The sequence below is a fragment of the Rhagoletis pomonella genome, unplaced genomic scaffold, assembly GCF_013731165.1.
Source record: "Rhagoletis pomonella isolate Grant_MI unplaced genomic scaffold, Rhpom_1.0 Rhpom_scaffold_00001, whole genome shotgun sequence".
NCBI lineage: Eukaryota > Metazoa > Arthropoda > Insecta > Diptera > Tephritidae > Rhagoletis > Rhagoletis pomonella.
In genome coordinates, this window is record NW_023458555.1 from 12,547,703 (window position 1) to 12,560,434 (window position 12,732).

The 12,732-nt window shown below is 35.7% G+C and overlaps 2 protein-coding genes across 2 annotated transcripts in view; one reads left to right on the forward strand and one right to left on the reverse strand.

The window, feature by feature from the left end:
- Nucleotides 1–9,422, forward strand: part of LOC118755674 (zinc finger protein rotund-like) — a 30,373-nt gene extending 20,951 nt beyond the window's left edge. Inside the window, exon 3 of the mRNA XM_036490752.1 lies at nt 9,312–9,422. Coding sequence (XP_036346645.1) covers nt 9,312–9,422 — 111 coding nt within the window. The remainder of the gene's footprint in view (nt 1–9,311) is intronic.
- Nucleotides 9,423–9,922: 500 nt separating this feature from the next.
- On the reverse strand, nt 9,923–12,732 carry LOC118757209 (low-density lipoprotein receptor-like). Its single transcript, XM_036461439.1, has 2 exons — nt 12,642–12,732; nt 9,923–10,315 (listed from the first exon to the last, which is right to left on the reverse strand). Exons 1-2 carry the CDS (start codon nt 12,730–12,732, stop codon nt 9,942–9,944), a joined length of 465 nt encoding a protein of 154 aa, XP_036317332.1. The 3' UTR covers nt 9,923–9,941.

Here is a 12,732-nt window from a genome sequence, read left to right on the forward strand (position 1 = left end):
GGGGGGTTGGGGAGTAAGAGGCGCTGAGAGTAAAGCAAAAAATAAGAAAGAGTAGACGAAAAACAAACGCATAGAAAAATCATAAAAATTGCATGAAGTGTTGGTCAAAAGCGCGACGAAGTAGGTAGTGCTTGCTGTAGCGGCAGCTAAGGCGGCTAAGGGGTTCAAAAAATGAACGAGCGAGCAAAAAATTCAGCCGATTTGCTACGGCGTATGCTCTCTACTTTGCTTGGTTTTTTTTTTTGATTTTTTTTTTGTTTTTTTTTTTGAGCAGATTTGTATTTCAGAATCGCTACGCAAAGATGAGTTGAAGCAAGAAAAAATAGCAAATCATTTTTTTCCAGCTTTGGCTATTGGCTGGCTGGCTGGCTGCTGCGCTGTGCGTATGTAAATCGAGTTCGAGTTAGAGTTGGAGTTTGCCTTACCGTTGTTGTTGTTTTTGTAATTCCCTTTTTGGCTACAACCCAACCACTTTTCAAAGCATTTTTTTCCGGGAAAAAATTTTGTGCGCGAGGAAAAAAAGAAATTAAAAATGCTTAAAAAAATGCATAGGCGCACACACAAGTGCACAACACAAATCTCATATACACGCTTTTGGCTTACGCCTTTCGGTTACCAACACCAAGTTTGTTTCTTTTTTTCATTTTTTATTTTGCCTTCTTTTGCTCACATTGGCAACATCCATGTTGTTGTACTTTGTTGTCACTGCGTTTGTTGTTGTTGCTTTCGTTAAAATTTTGTACTATTTTTTATTTTAATTACGTAGTTTTTTCCGTTGCTTGCCATTTTAGTTGAGTTGAACTCTTGCAGAAGCGCTTCAACGCTACGATTCTATTTTCCCTGCTCTTTTGCGGCGGCGCCGTTGGCGTAGGTGGCGAGAAAAATGGTTTACACACTTCTACTTTTGGCAATGGGTTAGAAAGCTTTCGTTTTTTTTGTTCGCGCTGTTCTTTTTGAACCTCACGCCACTTTTTTCGCCTGCGACTGTGGCTGGGTCGAGCGTCGTTTGTGTGAGGCGTTCGAAGCGTTTATTGCAACGTTCACTAGTGCAATTGTTGTTCGTGTTTCGTGCATTTTTTCTCATGTCGTGTGACTTTGCAAAAATTCATGATTTTTTCGTGATCGTCTTTTGTGATTTTTTTTCCCTTTGTTTTAAATACTTGTCGGTGTTCTGATGCTCCGAAACTTTAAAAAGATGAGTGAAAATTGAATCCTCTGTAAATTATTTTTGCCGTTTATGTTTTGCATTCAATATTTTTAGAGCTTACGTATGTATGTCTTAAAGGAGTCTCAATTTAACGGAGAGGTTTTACTTTAGTACGAATTAAACAATTTTCTCGGTTAAAAAAATCGGCGGAGAGGATGCGGGTGGAAGCATCACAGACGACCTGTGCTTCACTCGTGCTCAGATGGGGCTCAAATCACCTCAGCGACATGCGCGTTTGGCATTTGCAAGATCCGTCTGGCCGAGGTTCAATCGAGGCCGATCAAAATATGTCTGCAAAAGCACAGCTTTCATATTTTTTGGGGACTCTGACCAGTCACAGAATAATGGAAAGATTTGTCATCGAACTTTCCCAAAGTGATACTCCTGTTCATAATTAACCCGTTATATTCGCACTTAAATATATGAGGTTACCTAATTAAAAGCTCAAAATAGAAAATGACGAACGAAACCATTCTGCGCTGACTTGTCCTCGAGCCCGGGGACCTACTGTATGAAAATTTACAGCTGTTTTTGTTGTTGTTGTTGTTGTGGCTTACTTAGCCCTTCCTTGATTGGCTTGTCTTCTGGTCGCTGTCGTCAAGTTTACTTAACGGCAGGCCCAGGAAATGTACCACTCCGACTGAGTTGGACCATAGGGAGAGTAGCGTTAGTTGAAACGGTTTGTCGTGTCATTGGATGACATGCCGGACATACATATGTTGGGCACCTCTGAGTCTAACGGATAGAACTCTACTATCCTTCTCAGGTAGCAGTTTAACGTTTTGCAGTATTCAAAGCGGAGTTGTGGTAATGTAAGTAGTATGAGTCTCTCGAGGACGGTGACGTCCTGAATCGTTCACGTCGGGTGGTTGTGTTCCTAAAACGCCAACACAGGTCGAAAGTTTGGTCTAACTTGAGACCGACTTCCTGTGAATACCTATTTGTACTCTGTCGGGTCCAGTGGTTGTTTTATAAACCTATGGACCTCGTCCGTGAGTTCGTATAGATACCTTGTAACATGCCTAGGCGAGGATTCTGCCGCCAGCGGACACCTGTTCCGGTCCCTACGTCTGTGGAACTCTATTAAAAACTGCAGCAGTTGCTTCTACGTACCAGAATGACATGGATTTACCGATAAAATCTCCTAAACATTGTTCGCAGTTTACAGCTCTAACTACTCGACAACGGTGGTCGCCTCAGGGGCCACTATTAAATTTAATAATATGGAATTACAATTAAGAAGAGTTTCTTTTAACCGAATTCAAAAAAGGAGAATGTTATCAACTCTTCGGAATATTTTTTTTTTTTATGTATAATACCGCATAAATTTGGATCACATTAACCGATTTCGATAGCTCTTTTTTTTAAGGAAACGTGGTATCTTCCATACTAATTCGGTTTAAATACGATAATTGGATCATGAAGAAATCAATGGTACTCCTGAATTAAATGGGAATTGAAGTCGGTTATGTTCCTTCTTAAAAATTACTTGTCACTTCGCGGCTAGCTTTGAACCACGCCAAAATGACAAAGAACTAGGCCAAAAATTGTCCTAAAGTGGTTCCGAAAAAGTCGCAAACTTGATTAGAAATGATCTCAAAATGTTACTGAAACCGTCATGAGCAAGTTCCGAAATGGTTCTGACCTAGTCCCCAAATGAACTCAAACATGTGCCGAAATAGTAGGCCTGAACTAGTCCTAAATGATCTGGAATAGCTTCCAAAATGGTCCTTAAATAACTCCGAAATTATCCTGAAATATTTCTGAACAGGTCCCGATATCATCCCGACCAACTCCTGAAATAGTACTGAAAAGGCCCGGAAACGGTCGAAAAAGTGGCGAACTTGTTTCAAAATGATCTCGAGCAAGTCCTGAAACGGTCCCGAAATTGTTCCTTATCAGTCCGAAAATGATCCCGAACTAGTCCGAGCTAGGCTCAACATGATCCCGAATTTGTATCAAAATGCCCTGAAATAGTCCTCAGGTAGTCTATAAATGGTCCAGTACTAGCCAAAATGGTCCCAGACAAGCCGTAAACTAGCAATGAATAGTCCTGGATAGATTCCGACATGGTCCCGAATTAGGCCCGCAACGATCTCAGACTAGTCCAAAAGTAGTTCTGAAATAGTCAACCTTGTCGTGAACTAGGCCCGAAATGGTCCTGAAATAACCTTGAATTAGTCCAGAAATGTTCATTTGTATACACAAAAAGCAATTACCGATTTTCTGCTGAGGCTTAAGCTGACAACCTACTTTGTTTGGGTTTGTCTGTCATATTCTCCTAGTCTCATCTAAGCCGATTTTTCCGAACGTTACATTTGGCTTCTCAGGATATTCAGCAAATGGTTTGTTGAAAAAAAGGGTTTGCTTCCTTTTTCTCCGATATTAGGATCATCGCTCATTCCTGGCAAATATGATCGTTCCTAATCGAATTTAGTTACACACTTGCAAATAATTTTCCGCTTAAGAAATAAGTGCATATGTATGTACGCGCGTATTTGTAAACAAATCCTTTAAAACCCATCTATTCATGGTATTTGTAGAGTTACCGCAAAACGTGTTTAATCTTCTGGATTATAATTTCAAAATAAGTTACATAATCTTTCACAAAAAAAAGAAAGTAAACCAATAAAAATATTGAAATATGCACTTAAATAGTTATGTACGTACATACATGCATATGACATACTTACATATATGTACATATGTTTATTAGACTGCATCACCAAAAAAAGTTGCGATTTTTCCGCCGGGATTACAAAATTTATTATATTTTAAGACGTCCACCGAAATATTTCGGAAAAATATTAAGATTTAAGCGTGCTGGACCGATTTGAAAGTATATAAATAAAGTATTTTATGAATAAAAATAGTTTCTTAAAGAACTTTTTGAAAAAAGTCCCCTCAGATGACAAATTAGATTAAGCTTAAAAAATCTGAATAAAAATATTTGACAATTTTTTCAACGGAATCGTAAGAATGAGATTTTTGATGCTGTTTTTTTTACTTTTTTCAAAGATTGGTTTACGAAAAACTTGAATAACTGGGCCAAAAATGTTCTGATTTAGACATATGGGATCTCAGTAGAAAGGTATTTTCACACTGTTTTTATTTCTGGCCAAAAAACGTCATTCGTGTCCCATTTTGTTTTTTCGAATACCAACACAATGACGTTCGTTCATCCTACCTTTCTCTTCCATCCTTCGAATGAGTTTGTTAGCAAAGAAATACAAAGGGTGAGAAAATACCTTTCTAATGACACCTCTCAAGTCTAAATCGGAAGAGTTTAGGTTCAGTTATTCAAGTTTTTCTTATACCAACCTTTGAAAAAAGTAAAAAATAGCATCAAAAATCTCATCATTACGATTCCGTACAAAATTATTTTTGTTTTTTTTTTTAAATATTTTTATGCAAATATTTTAAGCTTAAAACGTTTTGTAATTTGAGGGGATTTTTTCAAAAAAAATCTTTAAAAAACTATTTTTATTCATAAAAAACTCCATTTTTGGAGGTATTTTCAAATCGGTCCAGCTCACTTAAATCTTAATATTTTTTCAAAATATTTTGGTGGACGTCTTAAAATATAATAGATTTTATAAATCCAATGGAAAAATAGTACCGATTTTTTTTTGTATGGGGAGTGATGCAGTCTAATGTTTATTCATATGTTATTACAAAAAAAACGCTGAGGACTAGCTAAGAAATAAACGATTGAATTTAGCACCGTTTACTAAATTGAATGAGTGCAAAATAATATTTAGTCCTGCCGTTAGTTAGGGCAAACCTAAATGGCAACAGCGACATAATACATACAAACATATTTTTTTTAGCAAAAAATTCAAACATATGCATACAAATTTCTAAGCCATTTTTTGGTTTGCTCACATCTGAACCAATTTGTTTACTCCGTGTTACATACATACATTTAAAAAAAAAAACCCCGGCGCATTTCAATCGCAAAAAATGCCGTGCGAAAATTGCTAAACAAAAAACAATTCTGCATTTTTAGACTTTTATATGACACAATTTTCATATGGCTGCGAGCAAACTGGCGTTTTTACAGTTGACAAAAAATGTGCATAGGTATGTAAATAATAGAAGTGTATACATTCTTTTTTTTTGTGCGTTTAGTAGCCGTATTAGCATAGAAACAAATCAAAGAAGAGAACACAAAGGAAAACAAACTCGCGCGACGGCCACTTTTTTTGTGACAAGTTAATGAAAAATTTTGTATTTTCTTGTTGCTGCCACAAAAGTCCAAGTTCAAAGTTAAATGTAAATTATTAAATTCAGGGACATAATAGTTATAAGGTTTTTATCAGAAAAAGGTGGTTCCATAACAGTTATTAGATGAGACATATTTTTTATTTCGCCGATAAGAGTTATTTCCGAACATTTATTTTTTACGTTACTTGATAACAGTTATTACCCAACGTTTATTTCTACGTGCAAACTGTAGGTAGGATCGAATATAGCATCATAGTATATTTCTCATAGTCTCAGAACCCTTATTTTTTATTAGAGAAAAAATGCTAGTTTCGTCATTGTTGCACTCATCTGTACATTACCTAACTGCTTTTATCCGATTTGAAAAATCATACATATATTTTTTGGAAACGAATAATTTCGTTTGAGAATGCTGCAACGAGTAGCCGGCCTATAGTGGATAAAATAAAGGTGGTCATGGACAAGTTAGTCTGCGGGTCTAAATTTTTGTGAACTTTTTTTAATTTGTGTCAAAATTGAAATTTTTTTTGGTTTTTCTTAATTTTTTTTTTGAAAAATTTACTTATTTGTATCTACAAAATATATCAATTAAAAACTTGGACCATTGCTAATTTCAAATATGGCTATGAAAGTTATAGTATATGTCGAAAAGTGCCATTGTTTAACCGGATACAAATTTTCGAAGTTACAGCTTAACCAGACGGCAGCGTTGATATGGATTAACTCGGACAAAATCCGGATCAACTGCAGTTAATTCCCGAGTTAATCCGGATCAACGCAGCCATCTGTTTATGCTTTTAGGCTTGTATTGGGTTTTCACATCTTTTGCACAGAATTCTTTAATATTTACTCAAAATTTATATTCAAAGTGGCTTTTAAGCAAAAACTTAGTTTTTAATGAATTTTTATTAAATGGGTATACATTTGAAAGTCAACACAGTATTTATTGGCAATTAATTGTACAAAAAAATAAGAAAAAATTGCAACTACTTTATACTACCTGAAATTATTAATGACGTGTGCCTTTACTAGTGACATACAATTTGTATAAAAAGTGTAATTTTTCAGAAAATTACTCCTTTAAAAATAAAAACTAAAAAAATTTCAGTTGTATTGTGCTTTTTTCAAAAATCAGCTGACAACGATATATAAGGAGTTTCATCGGATTTTACTTAAAATAATGAAAATTCAAATCGGGTAAAAATTGAGATCCGTTGACTGGAGAATAGTTATGTTAACAAGCATAGTTGCCTTCAGGATCGACTAAAAAGATTTTCAAAGGGACCCGGATTTTTTTCCAAAATTTGGATGGAAAATAAAAATTATAATCAATCAATAGAAGACGAGTTTCTTCCATCCAGAATTGTAAAAAGCACTGAACAAGATTTTTGGTTGACGACGTGTAATATTTTGTCGTAAAGATATTAAATTCACTAACTTCAGATATTTCACTCCTTTTCTGATTTTTTAGCATAAAAAAGTTCAAAAGTTACAACAGCAAAACGTAGGTAGTATTATCCACTAAATAGACTGAGGAGCAAAACTAAAATCACAACTTCGACGCAACACTTCACTGCCTTCTAAAAATAAAGCCGACGGTAGTGAAATGGCCACCAGTTGCCGTCAAATAAAATAATAAAGACAACAATTTTCTAGGCCATTTGCAGCAGTAAGGGAGAAAAAAAATAATCTTGGCATAAAAATCAGGCCAAATATTGCAAACAATAAAAGAGCAAACAAAACAGCAACAAAAAAATAACAAATAAATCTATAAAAGTCACAAAAAATGCAAAATCCTAAAAAATGTTAGCCTAGCCGCAAGTATTGCCAACGCAGTCAAATAAAATCCCTCGCACACACTCGCACACACAAATAAATATTAGCTTCGTGCACACAAATCAATTTGGCGTGATTTAGAAAAAATACCGTTAGTCACTGCCGGCCAACCACCCAACCACCCTCATATGTATATATGTATGTATGCATGCATGTAGACGCCCAGCCAGCCAGGCATGTCGCCAATTTCTATGTTCTATTTGACATTTGCGCTTAGATTGGCCGTCAAAATGGACTAGCGTGGCAATTGAATTTTTATTTGCAGCACTTCGTTGCTGTTGTTGTTGCTGGCAAACTGGTAGTCGGTACACATTTGTTTTTTTTTTTTATGTTTCTGTTTCGAAATACATATTTTATTAGAATTTTTTCACACATTTAGAATTTTTTTAACGGCGGCGCGCCACTTTCTAGGTTATCGACATTTGTTTACATACTTTTAGGCTTTTGGACTGTGTGAATTTCACTTTTGAGCATTTTTTAGGGAGCTTTGTTTGATTGTAGATTTTTTGTGTTCAATATTTTTTTTTATATTTTAGTAATCGGAATTTAATAGCAGCGACTAGCCCAGGCAGCAAAGGGAGAACAAAATTGAAAAATAAAAAATGGAAGAAGCATAAAAACACAGCGGCAGCACGCGGTGTTCAATATCTGTGGCCACGTTTGCGGGTATTAGCAACATTGTAGCGGAAAATAATAGAAAAAGCCGGCGGCTGGTTTTTTCTGCATATTCCATTTTTACGGCATAGAAATTGAGTTAGAAAAAATTAGTTGCGCCACTTACGTTAATTTAGTTTACAGAATTGTTGAAAATAAATATTCTTATAACTGAAAGTGTGATTTTTTATTAATTTTTTTCTTTTGCTCGCGTTATGTCGATTGCTTAATGCTTACTTTTTGACAAAACGCCGTGGCCGCGGAAAGTTGGAATTATCGATGAGAGTATTTCGCGGGTGATAAAACAATTATATTGAGGATATTTGATCCAGAATCTAGTATACGGTAAGGGCAGAGGTTAATATACCAAAAAAATATTTTTTTGAAATTTTTTCTTTACTCAGTTTTGCACTTCGGATTTTCAGCAAACTATTCAATATTGTTTTTTATCTTCAGGCGGTTTCTTTTAGTCTGGAAAGTCTTTCCTCTCCTTATTGTCGTTTTTATCGGTACGCAGTTATAGTTCCACGACTATAGTCAATCCTCACTCTTGCGTCCTTTGCTCGCACGCTCTGGATAATGTGAGCAACCTGTGTGCGAGAGGCGGTAACCAAATCGTGTGAAACCGTGCTCCACGCCAGAAGGAGACGAGACTTTGGTGGCGCTACTCGGCCTTATTCGGTTTAAGGGCTCACTAAAGTCAGCAGCGTTTAGTCTAGCAGGCGTTTATTGTATTACTATATAAATTAGCATGTTCAAAAAATCTCCCAGTAAAAGGTTGTGCATCCGTAAAAACTTTTGAAAAAAAAAAAATTGAGATAGGGTTTTTCTATACTAAGCCAACGATATAAATTATAAATTCTTAGTCCTAACCAAAATGGTTAATTTTTTTTTTTGAAATTCGGTTACGTAATCGAAGCGACACAGGTGAATATAATATTTTTTTTTGGCTCCAAAACCTCTAATTAAAATACAGTAATCGGTTGAAATAAAATTTTCTGACGTTCGTGAAAGGTGTGAAGCCGTCGGCATAGCCGAACACAGCCCTGCTTTAAATTTTTTTTAAATAAAATTTAACAACTTCGCAAAAAATTGTTATCCTCGAACTTAATGCCAGCAAGTGAAACGGTTCATGGGGTCAAAAGTTATCCGGTACAATTCATAAAACAAGAAGAATAAAATATTCCGATGAATTGATAACATCCACCTTTTTTGAATGGGGTTAAAAATGCGTTCAGTAGTTGCAGTGCATAGATTTATGTACTAAATATATATAAATATTTCCTCAAAACCATTTTAAACATTACATCTTCTTTTTCTCTCTCTTTCTATATTTTTCGTTTTTTTTTTGTCTATTCTATATCGCTGCTGGCTTTTACTGGTCAAGTGTGGACAACATGGCAAAGAAATAGCCGATTATAATGGTTGGCCTTCGACAGCAGCCACACGCAGCCATATGTCGGCCATCAAACAAGGATATGAGGTACTTACCAATTAAAATAATTAGTTAATTAATAAACGTAGATAGTATAAAGCTCAGCCTTCTAATAAACCAGCTCCTACACATAAATATGTATATATGTGTACTATATATGCAGCTGAGAAATTATGTTGGCTGGTGAGCGTAAACGCTGAAAAAAACAAAGCCAATGCTGATAAAAAAAGAGAAAAATTTTCTGCTCTTAAAATTTGCTTAGACCCCTTTTAGACATGTCAAGTCTTGATTTCAAGTCTGCTCGTTCGTAGGCGAAGGAGGTGAGACGAGTGTACTCTTCCCCTCTCTTCTCACCTCCTTCGCCTACGACTTGACGTGTCTGAAAGGGGTCTTAATGTTTTATCGAGCTTTTCCTTCCATTTATGATGCGACTCTTGACGTTGTCAAACAAATGGTGATACCAACAGCTTGACAGCGACAGGCAGTTATACAATTTTCTTATATTTTATTTATTAGATCTTAACTGATTACTTAGAAAAAATGTAAATATGTACTCCTAAAGTCGCTCTTGTGCCACATAAATCATTCACACAATGGCGGATACTCATCGGTGTGATCGGGACAGTCAAATTTGCCATTACATTTCCCATCTAAATCAATGCATCCACCATAGCCACATTGAAATTTGTCATTTGAGCATGGTTTCACATCGGTACAGATTCTGAAAAATTCATCTTTGCCATCCCAACAGTCGATTTTCTGATCACACTGCTTTTCTTCGGGTATACAACCACCATAAGAGCATTTAAAATCGGTGCATAATTTGTCAATACAATTTTTCTCCAACTCATCCGATCCATCTGGACAATTCTTAGAACCATTACACCATTGTCTATCGTCGATGAGAGTACCGTCATCACATTTCGCTTTAGTTTGCGTGTGCAGTCCAACTGCAACTAAAAAAAAGTATAAAATAAACAAAATTATTATAATTGTTTGATATAGCATTTGGTGAAAAAAGAAATATCAACACTTAATTACTTAACTTATTATGATTAAAATATTGTTTATGAGTTAAAATTCTTATCTAGAAAATTTCGAGCCTCAAAGAAAAAGAATCTCAGTCGAAATCTTCGCGCGGTTTTTAGGCCAAGCATTTCATAAGATTTCTGGTTGTTAGAGCACTTTTATGAAAAACTTTCAACTTGATAAAAACCCCCCCATTTACCACAATCGCTTTGTCTACGTATGGCCATTAGACAGCTTCATATTCCATACAAACAAACACTAGGTCTCCTTCCCAAAGGGATTTATAAAACTTTATCAATTTTCTACCTCCCTCTAAAATATTTCGAATAGATTCAATAAAATTTATGAGCGGCAACGTAATGAAAATTATACAAAAATTAGTTTTCTGGAAAGAAATTATGTACGAGTTGTTATGTATGAACATTAGAGTGGTCCTTAAATGTAGGGAGCAAATTTTTTCATCAGATTTCCTAACACTCAACTCCTACGTCGATGCTACTATAGTCGAAGATATCACATATAAATTTTGGTCCCGATTAAATTCGGTTAAGGCGTGTCGCACAGGCGCCAAAGTTCAGATTAAACTATGATGGCGTCTTAGCCGACTTTAATCGGTACTAAAATTTATATTTGATATCCTCGACTTTAGTACATAGTATCATCGATTTTAGGCATTAAATGAAAAACACATTTGTTTTTTAAATTTTTTGAGTCCTTACATGAATCTGAATTTTGCCCCCTATGCGACACGCCTTCACCGTCTTCAATGGGGATCAAAATTTATACATATGTGATATATATGACAGTGGTGTTACCGATTGAAGCGGAGAGACTGAAAAAAATCGTTATTTGATTTTTTAAGAGCCACCCTTCTACAGACAATTCGGTTTTTTTTTAGGCTTCTCGAAATTTCTTTGGTTCTATTTTATTCAGTATTTATATTCTATTCAGTATAATAGTTCATCCCGAAAATTCGGAAATATTTTCAAGACTCCCAAAACCCCCTAAATTATAAGGCGATTCGAAAGGTTTTGAGAAGCTAAAGAAAAGTACCAAAAATGGCGCAAAGTTCATGAAAAGTCTCGAAAACACGAAGAGTTGCGAAAAAAATAAAAAAGAAAATGAGAAAAATCGTGAAAAATCTCATTCCCAAGTCAAGATGCATTTAATTACATTGCCATCTCTACAAGAAAACACAAAAAGGTTACAGATTACACAAATCAACAAACTTTGGACAAGTTTGACCTCAAGAGCGGGGTCGATCCAATCTTACAGACTTTTGATGTGTAAACGTCTTAGCTCTCGGTATAGGTAAAATTTGCATTAACCCAGCAGAAAATTTGTAACCGCTTCTTGTGCTCGGGTTAGTTGCAGGACCATTTCGAGACTATTTTGCTATCATTTTGGGACTTGGTCGCGACTATTTCAAGACCATTTCGAGACTAATTCATCGAGACCGGTTCGGGGCTAGTTCAGAACTATACGAGAACAAATTTAGGACTAGTTATGGACCATTTCGAGCCTAGTCCAGGAATAATTTGGGATCGTTTTGGGACTAACAACTAACCATTTACAGACGGTTTCGTGTCCTATTCAGGACAATTTTAGGTCCATTTCTGAGCCATTTGAGGCCCATTTCGGGGCTAGTGCTTTGTGTGTTTATTTTGATAAAAAAAAAAATTATGCTTTCACACAACAAAAATTAACTATTTCGCGATTAAATCCTTTCATTTGCCTTCAGAGCCTTTATTTATAAATTTAACTAGGAATTGCTGTCAATATGTGCCCGTAGATTTGTGGTCTGTCAGACACCATGCCCAGGCTAGTGTTGCAGAAAAAATATGTCCCTACTTAAAGGTTAAAAAAAGGCCCTTCTCCAGTACTACCGTCGAATACAAATACACGGAGACGTAGAGACTGTAGAACGGTGATCGGTACCGCCTTGCTCATGGGGAAATCACTTTTAAGCTTCCTATATATTTTATATACATATTCGCTTTCAGATTAAAAGCTCAGCAGGAGAGCCAATCACGGTAACGCGGTCGGTGGGTGAGCGGTGGTCACTGGTGTCGGTTTCGGTGGATGCACACATTCTTCAAATAAATATTAGATAATATAAAATTTGTCTGTTGCAACACTATGCACAAGATATATCCCCAGATCATATATTTATGAACTTATGTATATTGCAGCAAAAATTAAAGCAATATTTTGCTCAAATTCAATCACAAATAGACCTTCTTATCTACCTACCTTCCCCATCATCCTTGCCTGCAGCTGAGAATACACGGCAGCTTAAAATTAATATCACAGAATGCACAGTTAGTATATACTTGAATTCCAT

Coding starts and splice junctions, on each gene's coding strand:
- LOC118757209 (XM_036461439.1), bottom strand. CDS start 12,732: ATGGAATTCAAGTATATACTAACTGTGCATTCTGTGATATTAATTTTA. Junction 10,316..12,641: donor AGGCAAGGATGATGGGGAAG/GTAGGTAGATAA, acceptor ACTTTTTTTTAG/TTGCAGTTGGACTGCACACG.